At 39.0% G+C, this 22,852-nt stretch overlaps 1 protein-coding gene across 1 annotated transcript in view; it reads right to left on the bottom strand.

The window, feature by feature from the left end:
- Positions 1–13,912, bottom strand: part of SEMA3G (semaphorin 3G) — an 89,727-nt gene extending 75,815 nt beyond the window's left edge. Inside the window, exon 1 of the mRNA XM_034439718.3 lies at positions 12,952–13,912. Coding sequence (XP_034295609.1) covers positions 12,952–13,072 — 121 coding nt within the window. The 5' untranslated portion in view covers positions 13,073–13,912. The remainder of the gene's footprint in view (positions 1–12,951) is intronic.
- Between the last annotated feature and the right edge of the window lie 8,940 nt (positions 13,913–22,852).

Genomic DNA, 22,852 nt, shown 5'->3' with positions numbered 1-22,852 from the left:
ATCAGAATGCTCTCATATTGCAGTAATAGGCCCACTGATGACCATTCATTCATTCTGAAGCAACTTCCTATTTAATAGTTTCTGGAAGACCAACTATGAGGGTGCTATCCTAATATCAATGGGGAAGTTGTTCTCTAATACGGGGGCTGCAACTGAAAAACACTGCCTATGAACCCCATCTCTTCACCCTCTCTCACCTGTGGCAACTTTAGATGATATTGATAGCAAATCAGTACTGGAAGAATTTGGTGGACCATTTCTGAATGGAGAAGGAGACCCTGGAAGTCCCTGAGTGCCAAGCCATAGATAACTTTAAAAGGTCAAAACCAACCCCTGAATTGCACCTGAAGACTTATTGGTAACCAATGCGGCAACTTCAAAAGAGGTGTTGCATGACTGTAGTGGCTCTAATCTGCTAATATAATTAATACCTTGTAATAATTATAGTTTCTGAACAGTTTTCAAAGACAGCTGCATGTAAAGCACATTGCAGAATCCAAATAGGGAGGTGATGACAGAACAGCACCATAGCTTACTGGGACAACAGCTCTCTCCTCCAGGTATGGATGTCACAGATGGATGATGGCTCACCTGACTACAGTTTTCTTCTACTTCTCAGGCAAAAGCTGTGAGTTCAGGATGAGAAGTTTGGATGATTTAGAATGGACTTTTATGCTTCCAGTTGTGAAGAAGATGAACTCTTGCTCAGATTTTTTTACCAGGAATTCAGTCTCATCATGAAACAGCGAAGATAATAGTAAGTGAAACTATTATCTTCACTGTTTCATGATAAGGCTTTGAATATAAATCATGCTACATCATATAAAGGATAAGACAAGGTTGCCCAATTCTCCCTTTCTGATTTTATTGAACCATTAGCAGAAAAGATTCAATAGGATAGTATTTTTTAGAGTTAAAATGGCAAGACAAGTATACTGCTCAAAAAAATAAAGGGAACACAAGCAGAAGACATCCGAGATCTGAATGAATGAAATAGCCTTATTAAATACTTTGTTCTTTACATACAGTAGTTTATACACTGCTCAAACAACTAAAGGGAACACAAAACTACTGTATGTAATGAACAAAGTATTTAATAAGGCTATTTCATTCATTCAGATCTCGGATGTCTTCTGCTTGTGTTCCCTTTATTTTTTTGAGCAGTGTATATAAATTCAAAGTGTACCATGATTAAGTTGCAGTTATTGTTACTCATCCAAGGGAGTCTTTAGAATTAATAATGGAATATATACAACAATGCAGTATAGGATCTTGGATAAACAACAATAAGACACGATTGATTGCATGGAAATTCTCCAAAGAGGAATAACAATTCCTAAGATAAACATCAGGGTTTAATATTACTATTAAATCAATAAAATAATTAGGAATTTACTTAGCTGGAAAATAATATGTACTCTAGAGTAATTTGTAAATCTGAAAGAGTGTAATGGACATTCTTAGATGAAAAAAGTTGAACACATTTTGGCTAAGGAGAATGTTAACAATAAAAATGAACATTCTTCCAAGAGTTAGTTTCCTGTTCCAAATGATTTCAATAAACATTGATGAAAAGATGCTGAATGAGTGGTAAAGACAAAATGTGTAATTTCATCTGGTTAAATAAACAAACAAGAATTAAACTTCAGATTTAAACTTCGATTCAGACTAAGAAAGGAACAGGATTTGCAGAAATAACTTTGGATGATTGTTAAGTATGAACTCTGTTCAAAGCAGCTTATTATATGCATAGGATAAATATGATATATAGGATATATTTTTTAATAATTCTTTTTTATTTATGACTTTAGTTATTTAATAAAATACAGACTTTATAGGATAAATATTTTTAAAAAGAATAAAAAATAAATATATATTTTCATGAAGAGATCTATGCTGAAAAGTTTGATCATTGGACAAAAAAATCTTGACAGCCTGCAAAAATAAAATTGTTCGAGATTCTTTCCTTAGGATTGTCAAAAGTGCTCCAAGTATTTTAAATGAACAGTCTAGTCCAGAAGGAATTGAAAAAACAAGGTGAACATGCTCAGAATGTTTGACTGAATTTGAAGTGTTTGTCATACAAAATGCAGAACACTTGCTGGATTTTTTATGTAAGTTGATATTGAAATATGATTCAGAGACCAAGGTAGTTAAAGATTACATAATCAAAAAGAGACAGACAGAACTTAAATGATATAATTGACAAGCAACAATGAGAGCATTAATGGAAGACGAGCATCAGATTCACTGTGAACAATACACTGTAAGAAAGTAGCTACAAATGTTCTTCTGCTGATAAATTATCCCAGTGATAATTGTTAAAAAGTTGTGTAACTGTAACAACTGGAATGTTCTACTATATCTGGTGGTAATGCCATAAATAATTCAGCTATTATTTAGATGATTTACTGCAAGATGCAACAAACTCTAAGAATTGGCTTTCCTTTTCTCCCACATATTTTTCTGTTAAGTATTACTAAACTTAATATATCTATAAAATACACTGAGCTCACTTTATATAGGGTAACTGTCCACAGAATACTTTATGCTTTTTATTGGAAATCACATCTCACTCCTTCATTAAAGAGATGCCGACTTAAATTGTGGAAGTGTGCAATAATCCCCAAAATAATGGCATTCTGAAAAGAAGACTAATTTTAGTTTCAATTTGAAACTTCATTTATGGAGTACAATTACACAGAAAACTTGCTGAGACATCCAAGAAGCCAAGCTTTGGCTTCACTTAAAAGTTCTAAACTCTTTAGTTAAAATTGTTTATTTTTATTATATAGAAAGTCTTGTTTTGAATTTTTTTAATAGCAATTAAATGTAGCAGTATATTTATTATTAAATGTAACAATATAAATACTCTTTCTGACAGTTTAACAGTAGAAAATGTTAAAATGGCTAAACAGTCTTAAAATTATTTGATTTTTATTCTAATCCAAATTAATACATAAGGATTAAAAACGAGATGTTTCTTCCAATTGTATTTTCTTCTAGTTTTATCTTGTTCTGAAAACATTTCCATGTAATATCAGTATTTTGCAAATTCTGCACATCTTTCTTTTTTCTTTTCTTTTCCTTTCAAAACAAATATTGTACAAAAATCAAAAGTTATCATTGGTGGCAATAGAGATACTTCATCAGAAATGGCTTGCTTTAGTTCACTTTGAACCTGCTTTGTCCTACCCAGATCTGAGCAGTATCCAAAGCACCCATTCAAGACTTCCACACCATCTCAGGCTCAGCCCAGGATAAAAAGGCAGAGTATTATCAGTGTGGTATCTCACCCCAAAACTAATGGGGGATGTCTCCCATTAGCTTCATCAAGAGGTGAATGACTCACAACAAGTCATTCAAAGCATGCTGGATCCTATAAATGATGCCATAGCCATCAACTAACACTTTGACTGACACCATTCCTTGTGGTTTGACAGATTGACCAACAGATTGACGTCTCTTGTGGCTTTGATTAATTGAGGCTTTCCATAACAGTTTTTAAAAAGCAAGTTTCACACGCAGAATTCCTTTCTAATCATAAGGAATTCCCTTATCATTTTTGGCACCTTTTGATTAGTAAACCTCAAGTACAACTGAAGTCCAGTAGAATCTCTGATCTAGACATGACCTTGCAGGCCAATACATTGTTGCATCTCACCCACCACAAGGCCCAGGCAATGTACTGACAAACTGTGCTCACAGGATACACACAGGCATTCCAAGCCATTGTCTTTACAATATTAGAGGGAATAAAATGCAGACAAAAATACTTCGTAACAAAAAGACCATGGCCTTATTTTCTTACATGTGACTACATAGAGTAAAGGAAATATAGCTGATCCTAGGCAATGGAAAACAACATGCAGGCTTTATTTATACATTTAAAATATTTATATTTATAAATTACTTTTCTGCCCATCAAGGCCCTTAGACTAATTTAAACCAGGAAGTCAAGAAAATTACAACAGAGTAAAAGACAAAGCAAAACAATATTTAGAACTAGGGATGGGATTGTGCCAACCTGATCTTTGCTGGGAACTGTTTTGTCTAATTTAGTACATCTTCATTTCTCACTCATGGAACATTTTACCCTCTCGGTCTACCCCATCCAATCCAAATCAACCATTCAGTGACTCCTAAAGCCACGTTCTTATTTTCTGCCACTTCTCTTATTTTGAGGTTGCTTTCAGCTAGGCCTCAAATGAAGTTAGGAATGTGATCTTAGAGTTGTTTGTGTATTTGTTTGTTTAATAAATTTATTTGGCTGCCTATCTACCCAAGGGACTCTAAAATAAAAACAAAAACAAACCACTTGTATTGATCCATTAAAAAGAAAGTGGACTGAGGCTCCTAAAAATCACATTATACTGTGTAGCTCAATGAACAAACCACATCCATTCCATTTTATTATTAAGAATGTAAAATACAAATGAAAATAAAAGTGATAGGAAAGTGGGAAAGGAAGAAAGAGAGAAAGGAATAAAATAGGACAAGAAAAAAAGGCACTGACTTCCAATTTTTTTCAGTGCAATAAAATGCAAATGTAAATGCAAACTAGAATTACAGCCTCAACTTTTTATTGCATCATTCTAACAAATACTAGCCAGTTCCATAAGAAACTAGTTTAATCAGGAAAACCCCAAAGTAAAAATTTCATATATTTTTTTCTGTCTCAAGCACAAAATCCAGAAATGCTTTCCGGGTAGAAATAAAACTGGATATATTTTTTCTCTGATTAAAACATCAATTTTGCCATCTCTGTTAGTTCTGACACTTTTTCCATCCAGTGCTCTATTGTGGGGATTGATGTCTCTCTCCATTTCCGTGTATTCAATTCTTGGTGCAGTTAACATATATAGTAATAAAGCTCCAAATCTTCTTTTTTTTCCCCCCAATTCCTTATCCAGTAATCCTAAAAGAAAAACTTCTGGTCTTGATTTTATGCTGATTTTTTTATTTTAGAAGAAATATCCTTCTGGGTTCAGCTCCAAGTGGGGAAAAAGACACTGGAAACATGGAGACTGCTTGGAAATATGGTTTAATGGTGGACAGGATCACATGGCTTGAGTTCCTGAACAGAAAAGGGGGTGAGATACAGCGAGTCCCTGGGTTTTATGCTTACTCTGGCTTTGAACTTCCTGGGGCCCTGAAAGAGTATCCTGATTGGTTGTCAGACTCCCAGGGGGTGGGGGTCTTAGCTAGCCTTGCTGACTGATGTAATCTTCCCAGGTGCCATGTGGTGAGTTTCTGTCCTAGATGGGTCCCATTGTGTTAGTTTCTGTTGCTATTGTGTTGCAGATGGGTCCTATTGTCAAAGATTGAGTTTCTGCATTAACAAAGGGGGGGGGGAGGCAGGAAGATTGGAGTTGCTTTGTCTTTAAAACATGTTTCTCCATTTCTCAACCAGGGAAACATAATATTCTGCCTTTTTAATATTTCCTAAAATATTTCATTCTTCCAAGAAAGGGGTGGGTGCTAACTTCCTACAGATACAAACCACATCCATTCCATCAACCCCTCAACATTCAGTCTCAGTGCCCAAAGGAAGAGCCACGGTTTCACAACTGGCTTACCAGATATGTGCTACAAAAGATGCATAGCAAACAGCATTTCTTTATTTCTGCTGCCATGTAGTTAGGCATCATCCAGAATCTTGCAGCCCCGTTGCCATCATCCAGGTTATCTTGACAGTGTGACTCTCATGTTCCTGAGTTTTGGCACCTGGTTCTCCTCCCACAATGTTATTGTGCAGTTATATATGTTTTTCGATAAGGATGGAGAATCCCATATTGGAAAAGAATGAGTCACTTCCTCAAATGACACCTGTACATTTCTATATTTATTTTTTAATCTATCTGTCTTCCAACAGATTCATCCACTTGTTCTACACCTGAATAACCTCAAATGGTAGCTTTAAAAAAAGGTTTTAAGCCACAGAATTGAAAGAGAAGACTTTTAGATATGCAGAATGGTATACCTGTATTCTTATATTAGGAGGCTTAGGGCTCTCTGAGTTTGCTTGTTTTCTTACAGATGTTTCATCACCCTAACTAGGTAACATCATCTGTGTTAGTAAGGAGTGCTGTTTGCTGTCAGTTTATATTCTAATGGCTTGCCCTGTCAGTGTTGGTGGAGATGCTCTTAGAAATTATTTGGTTGGGCTATTTACTGTTGGCTTCTTTGGCAATTTCTTGATTGGGGCATTGTTTACTTGATTGTTGGTCTGATAATCTTGGAATTAATCTATGCTGATCTGCTGATTGCTAATGGAGAAGTGCGTGTGTGTTTTTGTTCTCTTTTTGGCTGGTTGATTGTCTCTTTTGCATAGCATATAGATGCTGTTAATGTCGATGTGTCTATTGATGGCTAATTTGTCAGAGTGCCAGGTTTCTAGAAATTCCCTGGCATCTTTGGACTTGGTCTTGGAGTTAGATTAACTTCAAGATTAACTTCAGACCAACAATCAAGTAAGCAATACCCCAATCAAGAAACTGCCAAAGAAGCCAACAGTAAACAGCTCAACCAAAAAAAACTCTAAGACCACTCTCAACAACACTGACAGGGCAAGCCACTAGAATATAAACTGAGAGCAAACCGCACTCCTTACTAGCACTGATGATGTTTCCTAGTTTTGGTAATGAAACATCTACAGGAAAACAAATTCAGAGAGCAGCAAGGACCCCTCATTTCAACCCTGAGCTACAAATATTCTCCTTTATTAGGTGGCCTAACTGCAAGAAACACATACACGTGCAAATTCAGCATTTGTTATATTTTTTCCCAGGCCCAAGCCTTCCGTCTGATCTATTGTGTGTGATTGGGTCAGTAAAGCAGGAGCCAGACAATCAGAGTGCCCTACTCGATAAATAAACTGCTGTTTAAAAATAAACAACATAAGAAAGGAGGTAGTGTGGATGAGAAGTAAGCAAGACATTTCAACATATGAATGGAGAAAAACGATGTTTGGCCCTGCTTCTTTGGAAAGTAAAAGGGGGAAGGATGCCTTCTGGGCATTAGGCATGATCAACAGCAGCCAGCATAGTTCTATCTCCAAACACCTGCTCTCTCTCCAATAATTATTTCAGAGTTGAGTTGTCCTAGGTCCACCTAATCCTTCGCGTGGTGCTGGAGAGAGTCAGAATTTAGCTCAATTTGCACTCAAGGCTCAGGAAGCTCCTTCCCTCCTTCCACCCACTCCTGAAAGCAGAGTTTTGATTGACTGGCAATTGTTGGGATTTTCTGACTGCTTATGGCACCAAATGAGAGGTACAGCTCTGGGACAGGCAGTTATATTTCCAAAAATTAAAGGACCATCCAGCAGTGGTGAAAAAGCAAGAAGTAATACAAGATGGTTTACACAGGGGATTTTTTTAAATACACAGACATACTACTATCAACAGTCCAAAAACAATTTGCCAAAGACATCCCTCTACAATGAAGCGGCTTACATACATGTGTATGTGTGCATGCATCTATTTACATGCATGCACGAGTGCTGTGCTTGCTTATGGTTATTGAACCTGTATGTGTGCTACCATTTTTTTTCCTGAAAGGTGCACTAAGCTATGGCCATAAAGCAGAACAGTGGTAATGGGGAGATGAGAGTGTCCTACAGCTGCCTCTTCTCTGCTTCCCATTTCAAGATCAATTAGGAGGCACAGACATTATCTAACCCTAATCTTAATAAAAGAAAAAGAGGAAAATATTTTTTTTAAAAAATCACCTAATGCATGCTACAAGTCAATATTGGATCCTTGTGAGCTCTGTGGTTTGCTGTAGAAAGTTCTTTCATTGGAATTCCTACCTATCCATTCTTTTGTTTAAGATCCCATCAGGCAGTTCATGGCACCTTGAACATGAGACAATTGTTGAATATTTGCTAAAATAGATCAGGAAGCGTCTCTCTAGAATTCCATACCCATTGTTAAGTTGAGCTACTCATTCACATTTTTAGAGTCTGTTCCAAGTACCTTGATTATCACTGAAAAAAGTTCTGGTTTTGCGTTCAGTAATAACTCTGGTTATTGTTTCTGTCACTATTCATATGGGTACTTAAAGCCTCACCAAGTTTAACACAAAGCTGGACATATACCTAAGTGATTTGTACCAGAGAAGTAAAGGAACCATTGACTAACCTAAATATACTAGATAGCATTCTAGACATCTTTTTGAGATAGGAACCATGTAAGCTTTTTCTCCTTATATGATTAAATAAAAATAAGAGAATTGACTGTGGTTGAGATCACTCTGGGTGAGGTGTGTTCGATGAAATAAAACCTTCTGTCCCTATTTTACTCTGATTCTCAAAATTAATTCTCTCTCTTGGAGAGCCTATGAGCCATTTGCAGTGGCCATATGCAGTAACCAACTATAAGTAGGAAGAGGGTAAATAGCTTTCCTCCTGAGTAAAGTAACTAGAATTCTGATAAAACACTCTCCTAGTTTACCATGTCTTGGGAATGCAATCTATAAATAACTGGGAGAAAAGTTCTTTATAAGATTTTTTTTTCCCAAAAGTGCAGAACAAAGAGCCTTTCTCAAACACATTTTCTGGCTATATCCATATGTTTGGATTTATATAGTTCTCTGATTGCAGAACTGTGTTACCCAGTATAAGTTTCCAAAAACCTAAAATACTACATATTGACAGTGACAAGTGGCTGGTTGCATTATTATTTTAAGGCAGCTCTAACATTTTCCCCCCTTCTCAGATGAGGCACATGGATAGCCTACGGCGTTCCTCCTAGAATAATTCCACTTAGACCCTCATATAAATATACCCCTTCTCAGATTCAAGATTCCCAGATCATAGCCTACAACATCTCATCAGAATGGATCTTAGCCAGAAGGACCAGGTCTGTCTTTGGGAAAAAGATCTCCATAGCTATTCAGTCTAAGCCAGCACCAACCCAACTCTTCTGTTTTACATTTCCTGCCCTCCCACAGTTGCTCCTAAAAGCAGATTTTCCCTATTTCCTTTAGCCTATTTGAGGTTACACTATCTTTGTTTGCTGGCCATGATGTTTCTTTTTGCATGGAGCAGCATCTTAGAGAAAAGAAGAGAACTTTTGTTTGGAAAGTGAACTATTTGTCTAAATAGATGCAGATGCAGCTACTTCAGCAATACCTCAGTACACTGTGTGTGTCAACCTTAAAATGACTCATAAGGGTAGAAGTGCCAATAACTATTCCTCTGAGATGCACATGTGAATTTTACTACTGGCTTCTGTGGGAACAAACCATCAAAAGAGCAACTTATTTTCACTACAATGCAAGGTTGTGGTCACTAGTGGGTGGCTTCTTGGATTTCTTACTGCCACCAACCTTCATATTCCACAACAAGGATAAATTTCGAAGATTATAAAATCCCCACATCCCCTTCGTGCGGCCCTCAAGTGCCCTTTTTGTGGCAATCTGATCATCACTGTTCAAAATGGAACACAGAGTTTATTTCCATTTTGTGATGCAAAACAGAAGAAAACTAACATACTGTAAATCCTAAACTAAACATATCACAAAGAAGGAACAATCCAAACAATTCTGCTTAAACAACTACGCTTATATAAGTTGTGGTTCCACTCCCTTTGTAACCCTCAGATCTTCAAAACAGTCTGTTCAGCCTTCAGAACATCCCACCCCATCCCTAAATTGCATCAAACCAGGATCACCCAAGAAATGTTCAAATTTATTAGACATAATACTTACATCGAGTGACATGTGTTCCAGTTCATCGAAATTCCTCAGTTTTTCTCTTTATTGTGGGAATCTTCTGTAATGTCACAGAGCACCAGAGCTCCCTATTCAGCCTTTAAGTCCAATATAGACAAAAGGACTAACATAATAATTATTACCTCTCACCTCCAATGCTTTGAACAACATTTTACCAAATTATTACAACTGAGGCTTTACTGGACACTGACAGCTTTCTCTAGTATTCATATTTGAACAACACATTGACTCTGAAGGATATCTTCACAAAAGAAGGGTATTTTGCTATTCTAGAAGAGCCATTGCGAACAACTGCAACAATCCACTGATTATCCTCTTGACTAACTAAGCCCAACCTTAGATCAAAAATTAAGGGGTTCAGAGCTAACCTAAGAAGTAGATGGCATCTCAAATAATGAATTTAGGAAATCAAAAAGCATCCCCAATGGTAGGAAGCAAAAAAATGTCCATGACCATTGAGACAGCAAGTTCTGCCAACTGATCACTGTCCTACTGATTGGGCAGTATAACTGCTCTAAGCATTTGGCAAGAAACAATATTTCAGGACTTGGCAAGTGAATGATTAAATATACAACATTCCAATAGTGTTTCTTTATCCTGCAGAAAAGCAATATACAAATTTTCACAGTAGACATTCTAAATATGCAAATTCCACCTAACCTCTCAGATTGACTCTCAATTGTTCTGACATTTAGGCCCAGACTCTTCATTTATAATGATAAATGCAAATAATCCAGTCCATCTGATCCATCACTGAGAGTTCAGATAACTTTACAAACATCAGAGACACCTGATGTATTCTTCCCCTTGTTCTCACTCACACTACATCTCCAGATACCATCGTTCTGCTTCCATTCTGGCCCAAAGAAATGCAGCCTTGGAAAAAGGCCACCTGTTTTATGATCCTTGTTTTATGATCCTTGTTTTATGATCCTTATTACAACTCTCTTCAGGGAATCCAGGTCAAGACAGAAGGCTGGGAGGAAGATAGCCCAGCAATGTCATATACAGAAGGTCCCAAGTTCAATCCTGGAGTTGTTCAGATCATGCAAGACTACCTGACCTCTGAGAAAGTAAGTAGGTTTTTTATAGATGATACCAATAAAGGATAATATTTGTAGTTCAGGGTTGAAATGAGGGATGCTTGGCGCTCTTTGAGCTTAGTTGTTTTCTTGCAGACATTTCATTAACCAAACTAACAGTGCTAACAAATGTCTGCAAAAAAAAACAAAACATCCAAGCTCAAAGAGCACCAAGGACCTCTCACAGACAATATCATTTATTGGTGAAAGCAGAGCTATTGGTTTACCTTCTCACAAGTTGTCTTCAGTATTCTCTCATGAGCATAGACTCATCAGTCTGCTAACAGACAACAGCTTTCATGAAGAAGCATCATATAACTTGGTGGTAGTACAAGTAATAATTACTTTTTTTAATTATAATTTAAATAAAGGGAGAATGTATTAAAACTGTGGTTCTCAACCTGTGGTCTACGGACCCTGCGGGGGGAGGGGCGATGTCATCACAGGGGGTCCACAAAAGTGTGAAGAAATGTTATGATTTGAAACTTGAGTTAAGTCTTGGAGGTCCATGGCCATAGTCCATGGCCACAAAAGGTACTTAAAGGGGTTTCGTGGTGAAGGAAAGGTTGAGAACCACTGTTTTAGACAATTGAAAAGCAATAAAAATTCCTCTGCAAATCAGAAAAAACAATAAAATCACAGCACAACACATTGCAGAATATAATGTGTGAAGAGAGAAAAGCAAGTAGGAAAATAAAACTGGAAACTGTAGGTAACTTCAGTGAAAGTTGCTCCGCGATTTGTGACAAAAAGCACATCCTGGGGCTAAAGACTTTGTTGGGTTGGTGATTCCTGTAAACCTGCTTTTTCCAGGCAAATGCCACTCAGCCACAAAGCTACAATAACTAGTATGTTCTTGAGATCATGCATAGAGACCCTATTAAATATGAACTGTCCTTAGGTGGGGCTGCATAAATACAGGCATTGTTCACGGACCATGTGAAAGAAAACTTTATGAGTGCTTGTTATATCACCCAATCAGAAAGAAAATTAGCAAAACTCCCAGAGAGGGTTGGTTTTTTCCCCCTCACTCTCTAGTGGTAAAATTTCAGGAAAGACAAATGAAATCTATCAGTATTTACCCCCAGGGCTGACAACTTTTACAAAAATCTAATGTGTAAAGTACTTAGTTTTCTTGCCTGCATGCTGATAAAATAAAGCACACTTGTTGATTTTGATGCATCAAGTTGCTGTCAAGGGAATCAAGGCATGGCACCGCCAGATGATTTTGCTTTTGGATCAGTTGGTAATGCTAACTGATTTGTATGCTTGTTTGACATGCTTTTTTCTGGGTTGATTATATTGTATGTCTATTACTAGGAAACATCCTTGCAGAAATGTACAGTGCAAATTCTGATCTCTCTCAATTGCATGCAATTCAACACTCCCCCCACATGGAAAAACCATCCCATACACACAATTTAAATTCATAACTTTTGCACTCTTGATTTGGAACATACTCCACACACCTGCACAGTGCTGAAGCCAAAATCTCCTGTCTGCCATTCTTAGATTTTTTCCCCCCCTTCTTATCTATCTCGCTGTTCTTCACTTACCCCTAACCGTGATATGAACGCGCCCAGGAGAAAATGAGTCACAATTTAAATCAGTTCGAAGGGTTTTAGTAATCCCTACCTCTTTAAAGAATGTGGATCTCAGTCCAAAGATTCCCCCTTTGAGATTTCGGGACTTGTAATGAATCTAGCAAGTGCAGAATGAAGTCGCCTGACTGCTCTAACGTTACTAGTCCCTGCAAACTATCTCGTTCGTGCGCACACTCGCTGCCCTCCGGATTTAATCAACGCACCACAAAAAAAGTGAAAGAACCAAGATTAGATTAAAAAGATCCCAAAAGATGATAGAGCTAACACTATAAAGGGATTCACCCAAACACACGTGCAGAAACGCAGATTAAAAAAAAGCGAAAGTAATTGTGGAACTGGGAAGCAAGTGGAGGATATCATCCGTCCACGGCCTCTGGATCCCTCCAGTTTCGCTGGCTCAGCCTCAGTTCCCCGTCTGCGAAATGGCATCATCAGCGTCCCTATCGCCGAGGCTCAACCGATGGCAAAAAAAAAGAAGGAAAAAAAATCAGAAAAGGCTTAGAAGGAACTGCAAAGGCGTCTCCCTTTACCTTTATAGGAGAGGCGGAGGCGAGGCACGCGGCCCTTGGCAGCCTCGCAGACGGCGACGAGGTCCCAGCTGAGCCACCACCACATTCCCAGGCCGGCGAAAAGGGCTCCCGCGCGCTGCATAGCCCCTCACTTGCCCGGCTGGGCAGCACTAGCGGCCCCGCCAGAAGTTCTTGCCAACTCCCTGGGCTTTTGTCCCGAGCCCCGCAGCCTTTCTGAGGCCGCGCGTCCAGCTGCCTAGGGGAGGCTCCAGAAGCCGGCTCGCTCGCCCGCCCTCAAGCGCGCCTTGCTCTTCAGCTGGACGCCTCCGCCGCGCATTTCCCCCGAAGTTCTGCACGCGAGGGCTCCACCCAGCTTCTAGCGCCGGAGACTGCCGGAGCCCGAGAGCCGAGAAGGAAAAGGCCGGAGGGAAGCGCGCTCTGTCTCCAAGCCCAAGACTTCCCGGCAGCTGCCCGCCTCTGAGTTGTCCGCGGCGGATGGGCAAGGGGAAGCGGGCAGCCTAGCTCGGAGCGCAAGAACCACCCTCCGGCCAGCAGCCTTCTGGAATTCTGCCCACTTTCTGCCAACTTTCTCCTTCCTTGGACCCCAAAGTTCAAGTCCTTCCTGCTGAAGGAATTCCACTTATGGCCTCCGGTCTATTTACCAGTTAGGAGGTCTGGGACCCCCCCCCAGGCCCCCTAATTGATCCATGCCAATTTGGGGGGAGGGATGTGAAAGAGAAAAAAGGATAAAGGGAGACAGTCGAATTTGACGTCCTGGAATTGTGTCTTCAGCTGGAAGGAAAAAGGAGGTGAGGTCAGCAGTAGCCAGGTGAATGGACCCAGCTGCAGTGGTATAGGGGCACTCTTGGAAGATACGAAGGACCAGGTTCAGGATGGATCATCATGGAGAAAATCTATCTGTGTGGTCCCTTAGCGTGGCATATAATCAATTAATACATGACTGCGATAGTTTTCCTGTCCTAAAGAATGCCCTTTGTTGCCCTTCGAAGACTATTGAGTCCAGCCAAAAGAGAAAATTCCAGGGAGGTCCAAGTCTTCTGGCTCCTAAAGGACTTTTTGGATTGCCCCTTTGGGTTCCTTTGCATGAGTGCCAAGGGCTGCACAATTATTATTTTTTTAAGGGGGGGGGGTTGCACAGAAATGTGCTGACAAGCATTGTTAACACCAATCAAGGTAGTCATAGGGATGACCTGGTTATGCCAGCCAAAGAACAGAGCCAAACAACAGCTATAGTCCTATAACTTTGTACAGTGTTACAAGTTTCATACTTAGTGCTAAACCAGTCATTAAGATGTATTATTCCAGCTTGACAGCTTGGGGAAATTGGGGGATTTCCAGGAAACAACAATTAAGCAAATCAGGTTTTAGGTCAACGGATTAATCCAGGCAAGTTCCTTATTTCCAAGTAAGCAAAAGCCAATATTGTCTGGTGTACTTTGTTTTGTAAACTACAATATATGATAAAATCATAGAGTTGGGGAGGGTCACAGATTTCTGAGCCCAACATTCTACAAGAATCCAAATCCAATAAGTTGTCAAGAATGTATAAAAGTACCTCAAACGAATGTTGGAAATGTAAATGTAAAGAAGGAACTTTTTATCATCTATGGTGGATGTGTGATAAAGCAAAGAAATATTGGAGTAGGATTCATATCTTAATACAGAAAATTCTTAAAGGGAATACAGAAAGAAAACCGGAGACTTTGGGGTTTAATGGAACAAGACTTGGGGAGGAGGGCGGAATCAGAACTCTGATGTTATATATGTTGGCGACAGCAAGACTATCCTACGTACAGAAATGGAAGGTCACCTCGATTCCCACAATGGATGAATGGCTGCTAAAACTAATGGAGTTAGCAAAGATGGCTAAATTGACTGCTTTGATCAAAGAAAAAAAATACAAATACTTTCATTTCTACTTGGAAACCACTTCTGGGCTTTGTGCTTGAGGTGGGAGAAAAATGAAACTTTGATTTTGGGTTTTACCAATTAGATAGATTTGTTGTTATAGAAATGGCTAGTTTCTATTATTATGAAAAAGTAAAAAGTTGAGGGTAGATCTTAATGCCTTATTTTACTGCACCAAAGGAATCGGAAGACAATGCCTTTTTATTTATTTATTTATTGTATTAGATTTTTATACCGCCCTTCTCCTACTGGACTCAGGGCAGTGAGCAGCCAAGAATAAAAACATCACATACAAAATTTAAGATTAATTTTAAAAGAATTAAACAAGTTTTGGCCCAATATAAAATTTAAAACACCCCAACTAAAATCAATTAATAATTTAAAATATCTGGGGGGGGGATCAAGCCAGCCCAGCTTGATGAAATAAAAAAGTTTTAAGGGCACGGTGAAAAGAACGGAGATCTGGGATCCTACGTATCTCCGAGGGCAGGTTGTTCCAAAGGACAGGTGCTGCCACAGAGAAGGCCCTCCCCCTGGGGGTTGCCAGCCGACATTGCCTGGCCAACGGCACCCTGAGGAGTCCCTCTCTGTGGGAGCGTACTGGCCGGTGGGAGGCATTTCCCCCTTGCTTTCCCCCACTATCCACTTCTCTTCTTCCTTTCCTAATTTTCCTAATATTTGCTTTTGTATTCTTTTTGTATGTCATATTATAAATTAATAAAACTATGTAAAAACAAACAACAAAAAAATACAAGAATCCATATCAAAGCATCCCAGGTATTCTAGCTTCCTCTTGAACACATCCAAAGAAGACCCCACCACTTGTCTGGGTGACCGGTTCCCCTGTCAAACTGCCCTTATCATTAGGAAGTTTTTGTCTAATGTTGAAGAAGAATCTACAGTCCTATAATTAAAATCTGTTATTTCCTGTTCTGCTCTCTGGCACAAGACAGAAGGGGTCCTGACCTTCTCCTATGGGGCATCTTTTCAGGTATTTCAAGGGTGCTATTCTATTCCCTCTCAGCAATTTTTTCTCAAGGCTAACATATCATGTTCATCCAATTTCGCTCTGCAGGTTTTAGTATGTAGTCTTCTAAGTATCTTCATTGTCATTTTCTGAACTGGTTCCAATTTCTCAGAATCCTTTTAAAGTGTGATTTCCGCTTTAAGTGTGGACTTAAATTGTGGGAGTCCTGACCCAAGCAAAACAGAATGGAATTGTTACTTCCTGTGAGTGGATGCCCATTTCATTTGCTTTCTTTAAACAGCCACATCATATTACTGGCTCATTTACAATTTCTAATCAAGGATTAAGCCAAGGATTTTTGTTTTTTTGCAAGTGTTATTACTGAGCCAGGTGATCCCTGATCCTATTCTTTGTACATCTGATTTTTGTCCCCTAGGTAAAGAATTTTGCACTTGTCTTTGTTAAACTTCATTATTCTCTTTTCAATCCATTCCTCCAGTACCTTGTGATCACTTTTGAGTCTTTTTTACTTCTAAAGCATACAAATATCCAACCCCATTTTTATAATTTGCAAACTTCATAATCATTCCCTTCAGTTCATCGTTTAAATCTTTAATGAAAGAAGTGAAGAATAGAAGACCCTGAATCTTTTTGTTTTGTTTTGAGATCTTAACTAAACCTGTTCAGTTACAGTATTGGTCCTTAATTTTCCTCTACTCACCAAATGTTCATTTCTTGGGCATAAGCTATCTAATCCAATTTTGTATCATCTGGAAATACCAAAAGCATTCCTTCCCATCCATCTTAAGCTACTTTTCTTACGAGCTTCTCTTCCCATGGAATTCTATTTATCAGTTATTGATCTAGGTTTATTAAGATCTGCTTTTCTGAAGACAAAATACAGGTTTTACCTCTATTTTTGTTGTTGTTAGTTGCGAAGTCATGGCTGACCCATTGTGACCCCATGGCCTTCCTGTCCTCTACCATCCCCTGGAGTCCATTCAAGCTCATGCCTACTGCTTCAGTGACTCCATCCAGCCACCTCATTCTCTGTCGTCCCATCCTTCTTTTGCCCTCAATTTTTCCCAGCATTAGGTTCTTCTCCAGTGAGTCCTTTATTCTCACTAGGTAGCTAAAGTATTTGAGTATTATCTTCAGGATCTGGCCTTCTAAGGAGCAGTCAGAGTTGATCTCCTCTAGGACTGACTGGTTTGATCGCCTTGCAATTCAAGGGACTCGCAGGAGTCTTCGCCAGCACCATAGTTCAAAGGCCTCAATTCTTTGGCGCTCAGCCTTTCTTATGGTCCAACTTTCACAGCCATACATTGCAACTAGGAAAACCATAGCCTTGACTATACGCACTTTTGTTGGCAGGGTGATGTCTCTGCTTTTTAGAATGCTGTCTAGTTTTGCCATAGCTTTCCTCCCCAGGATCAAGCGTCTTTTAATTTCTTGGCTGCAGTCCCCATATGCGGTGATCTTGGAGCCTAGGAAAATAAAATCTGTCACTACCGCCATTCCTTCCTCATCTATTTGCCAGGAATTGAGAGGGCCGGATGCCATGATTTTAGTTTTCTTAATGTTGAGTTTCAAGCCAATTTTTGCACTCTCCTTCTTCACCCCCATCAAGAGGCTCTTTAGTTCGTCTTCGCTTTCTGCCATTCTACCTCTGTTTAAGTTTCCCTTAAAATCAAGAGTGATAATCACTTATAGAATGCTCCTGTTGCTTTGACATTCTCAAACTATATTTAAATAGACAATCTAAAAATAGAACATAAATAAGACTAACAATTATTCCGACTCATTCAGATTGATATCTATTATCTTGGCCAAACCAAAATGCCTAATTGTATAGTGATAAAAAAAAAAGCCTAACCAAATAAAATATCCCATCCCCTCATCTCACTATGTATCTAGAAGCAGACTATGGAAAGTAATAGTACTCATCTTGTGTCTTTTTGATTAGCTGATGTTTCATGGGCATTTTCAAAAGGAGCCCCCAAGGGACACCAGTACCACAGTGTGGATAATGGCATAAAGTTTAGCTGTCTGTGGTGCATCAGCTAAGTAATAAAAGATGCTCCAAATACCAGCTATGTAACGTAGTATTTGAGAGTATCCCAGACTAAACATCTGATCCTATAGGGATTGTGCATTTTTACTCATACCGAATACTTCTCTCTCTCTCTCTCTCTCTCTCTCTCTCACACACACACACACACACACACACACCAGTGATGAAATGTAGCCGGTTCTATCTGGCTCGGGCGAACTGGTAGCACCAGCAATGGGAGGCTCCGCCCACCCGCCCGGACGTCATCATGTCCGTTTTTGACCCCCTGCGTATGCACAGAAGGCTCTGCGCATGCATGGAGTTGGTGCGCGCACTCACATTTGCGAACCGGTAGTGAAGGTAAGTGGATTTCACCCGACACACACCCCACACATTAAACATTCTTACTAAATTCAGGTACCAATTTAAAACATACACCATTCAAGTGGATTAAGTCTAGATGTCATCTGCATAAGGATGATATCATCAACAGCATTTTAAAATAAACTCTCTCGGAATTCCCATGTGATTGTTGATTAACACGCAGAATAAAATATAGTCACAAGCCATCATATTTTCACTAAAATATCATGGAAGCTCCACTTCTAAAAATAGCTTAAGATCCTCATAGTAAATGGCTGAGCCAACAGGATGGAAAGCTGGAAGCCTCAACTCTTCTCCCAAAAGCCTTCTGGTGTTTTACATCCTGGCCCCATCTCCTGTTTTGTGGTAGCAGCTTGTTAATTTCTGTTGCCATCACCTAGTGTCCAGGGAGCAGTTGATTTGACATCCACGCTCTAACAGCACTGTTGAGAGAAATGAGACTTTCATAAACTCTGCTGCCTTTCTGGCAATGAAAACAAAGAGCAAAAATTAAAATAATTTCAGTAGTGACATTGTAGTATAAAGGCATAGTATCTAGAGGATTTAGTCTTTTTCCCTGTCTTATATAATAGTTCAAACCCATAAGAGATATACAAAATTAAAAAGAAAAGAAAGAATAAAAGTCAAAAGCTTTTTAAAACAATATTAAAAAGGAAATATTCCTTTGAGATATTTGAGATGAAAAAGAGACCAGCCCAGTTCAAGGGAAAAGCAGCTAATAGCAGAAAAATCTAAAAGACTATATCACTAGGATGGTACTGTTTTGCTCTGTAAAGAGATGAGATAGAATTCCGAATTCATACTAGCAATCACAAGAATATTCTATAGAGGAAAATGTATTTTATAGAACAGTGCCTAAAGTATGGAATAAAAGTTGCATTTTCAGAATAAAGTTAAATAAATTGTAAGGTAAAGGTAAAGGTTCCCCTCGCACATACATGTTAGTCGTTCCCGACTCTAGGGGGCGGTGCTCATCTCCATTTCAAAGCCGAAGAGCCAGCGCTGTCTGATGGCAATTCCGTGGTCATGTGGCCAGCATGACTAAATGCCAAAGGCGCACGGAATGCTGTTACCTTCCCACCAAGGTGGTCCCTATTTTTCTACTTGCATTTTTACATGCTTTCGAACTGCTAGGTTGGCAGAAGCTGGGGCAAGTAATGGGAGCTCACCCCGTTACGCGGCACTAGGGATTCGAACCGCTGAACTGCCGACCTTTCGATCAACAATCTCAGCATCTTAGCCACTGAGCCTCCACGTCCATAGACAAATAAAAGCCAGAAGAGCATGAGCCATTAGCATTAAACATCAAAACAGAATAAACTCTAACACAAATTCCAGGCTATAACTTTAATTTCACTTTATTTTATTATTTATAGTATTTCTATGTTGCTCTATTATACTATAGCATAACCTTTTTCTAAAGCAAAATGTCTGTGCAATGGTTGGTTCACAGGCTGATAAGGATTCAGGAGATGGCTTTGTAAACAGTCATCTGCAAGTTTCTCTGTTATCTATGAAAAAAATCACCTCCTTGTCAGTTCCCAAGAAATGTGTTAGAAAGAATCTGAACGAGCCTCCACCAGACTGTATTTTAAGATAAATGGGTGCTAAATGGGAAATAATTCAGCTGCTGAAATGCTTGCAATCCTTATCTATTTCATCTCAATAAATCCTGTCAGTGATAAAGTTGCTTGAAAACATTACTTTCAGTTGAGTCAGCTACCAAATGCCTGATGTTCTGCTTCAGTCACCTAGACTTCTCCCAGAATCTAGAACTTACCAGAACACCTCTATTTTAATAGGTATTTTTCCATAGTTGCATTTTATCACATTACTATCTTAATACTGCAATGAAAGGAGAAATTAATTATTGAACACACTTAACCTAGTGGCTGAATTAATCCATTATGGATTGATTCGGTACGTCAAACCATAAGTTAACAACACTGAAAGTTTTTAAAAAGTTAGACCAAGATAACACACGCCAAGTATTCTATGTTGTACACATGAGCCTACTAGCTCTTTAAATAAATATGGATAAGTATGTTGTGCAAACATAGCTATAATAAATTTGGCAACCCCGGAAAAAAAGCTCTTTGTTGACTTGATTCTGTCATTCCAATTATAAACTGGTCCTGATGCAAGCCTAGGTTTACTTGATTAGAATGAAATTCCTCAGAATAGAATAGAATAACAGAGTTGGAAGGGACCTTGGAGGTCTTCTAGTCCAACCCCCTGCTTAGGCAGGAAACCCTACACCACTTCAGACAAATGGTTATCCAAGATCTTCTTAAAAACTTCCAGTGTTGGAGCATTCACAACTTCTGGAGGCAAGTTCTTCCACTGGTTAATTGTTCACAGTTGTGACACACTGAACTCCAAACTGGTCAACCACATTATAGCCTAGTATATTGTGAAATTTTGTGACGTTAGTTTATGATTTTTAGGTGAACCCTGAAAAATTGGGTAAAATTGAGTAAACTACAGTTACGAAAACCATGGGTAAGCAGTCTAGAATAAACATTTCTTACATCTGAATAAATATGCAGTCTCATGCCAGCAGTGTCAATGGTTAATTTGATACACTTTACAAAATCCTTTATTACCCTAATGTAGCCTTGGAGGAATATAACGGAAACAATGCTTATTGTTTCAAGCAGATCATCATTAGCTATCACGTGCCATTACTGTAGATACTCCATGTCAAACATTTGCATTACCAGGGGTCCAGATAGAAATGAAATTAAAAAGACAAGACACGTCTTAAGAAATAGATGAGTCAGTTTTAAGTTGTCCGGATAGATTTACTACCCTTTCCTATGGGGCTAGCAGGGAAAGGTGAGCTTTGAAGAAAGTTCTGGAACGCATAAGAAAACTCCCAAATTATTGACCTCCCTCTCAGAAATGACAAGCATTTTATTTTGGCAAGATAACAGATAAGTTTTCTCTCTGACCTTCAGTCCAGATTTTGTAAGAATTTGGAAAGCCTGTATGCTATAGTAATAAGCAGGGGAGACAAGTTGGATGTCAGACACTCCAGACCTGAAGTTGTTATCTTACACCACTTACAGAGTCTCAGCTTTGCCTGAGTGGCCTGGGGAAACCAAGGTGCCCCACTCCAAATTCCTTGCCAGGAGGATAATTTAGCATACTCACAGACTCTGTCCTGGTGAATTATGTTAGATAGTTGATTTAGGCAGATAACTGAAAGTATTATTCACAGAAGCAACGCGCTACATTCGCAGACCTATTGTGCTGGATTACATGCTATCAAAGAAATCAGGTGCTGGGTTTTATTTCATTTTATATTTCATTTTATGTTATTTTCCCACATTGCCAACACAGCTACCCTGTATGTTTGCTTTTGTTTCATTTTTCCAATGCTGACGGGCATAGGTGCTTGGAGCACGGAAAACATTTCAAACAGATGTTAAGCCAAAGAGACGAAGGGCAGGCATGAGAAGCGGGGTCCACCAGGCAGTCAGTTACAGCATGTCATTGAGGAGGGAGTGCTAATTGAATTCAATTAGTTCAGGGCTTGCCCCCAGAATCCCCAAGGAAGCATTTAGGAAGCAGATAAAGGTAAAAGACTTGTATTGTTAGACAGAGGAAGAGAGCCCAGAAGAAAAGAAAAGAATTGGGCATATAATACAACTTTCACCATGTGTTAATATCAGCCCTGGAGAAAATTGGGTGGTTTAGAGGGAAAGCGGTCTGATAATTAACATGCCGAGACCTGTCAAATAACCACAATATAGAAACTGATCCATGGGAGGAAAAAAAATGAGTAGAAGAAAGAATTTCTAAATTGCCAGCTCAACTAGTAAATGTTTAAATTAAGTATTCACCAGCCTTTTACTCTATATTCCATAGCTGAGCCCAAAATAGAATAATAATCAGTGGAAATCCCACTGTGGATTTGTTCAGATTTAAACAAGCTTCTTTCCCCACCTCATTCCCAAAAAAAGTTCCAACTTTTAAAACCTTCTATATTATTTACAGCTAGTCCTCAGTATATGCTGTAATGGACCCTGCCCATTACATTCTTAAGTTGTGATGGTCGAAAAGCGGGTTGTCACGTGGCTGATCCGATATTTGTTTGCAAGTCGTGAAGTGAATGCAACAGCTGTAAAACAACTGTCGTCAAGTGGACCAGTTGTTCTCTACTAGCCGGTTTTGCTGAAAATCGGAAATAAATGCCAGTTTTCCATTGTAAACAAACCATTATAAAATATATCATCCTGTGACTGCAGGACGCTGCAAATGGCCGTAGATGCAGGTTGGTTGCAGACTGCCTCAAATGCAATCATGTGACTGTGGAAGTGGGGGCATCTGTTGTGACCTAGGCTTACTGAGTCATTAAAACACATTAGTCCCAAAAACCTCTTTTATTGCAACAGCTGTGAATTACATTCATTCACAGCTGAGTCCCAATTAGTTGCAAAAAGTCCTTCGGGAGAAGTCCTTTGGGATAATCACCAACCTTTATCTCCCTTGACACTCTGCCAAAGACCTACTTGGCAAAGCCACATGGAGTTCAGAATCAAACAGAGATGCCGACTGGGAACAGAATCAACAATGTTGCTTTC

The sequence above is a fragment of the Pantherophis guttatus genome, chromosome 2, assembly GCF_059756535.1.
Source record: "Pantherophis guttatus breed Tessera chromosome 2, ASM5975653v1, whole genome shotgun sequence".
Classification (NCBI taxonomy): domain Eukaryota; kingdom Metazoa; phylum Chordata; class Lepidosauria; order Squamata; family Colubridae; genus Pantherophis; species Pantherophis guttatus.
Note: the sequence above shows the minus strand (reverse complement) of the source record. Positions and strands in the feature narration are given on the sequence as shown.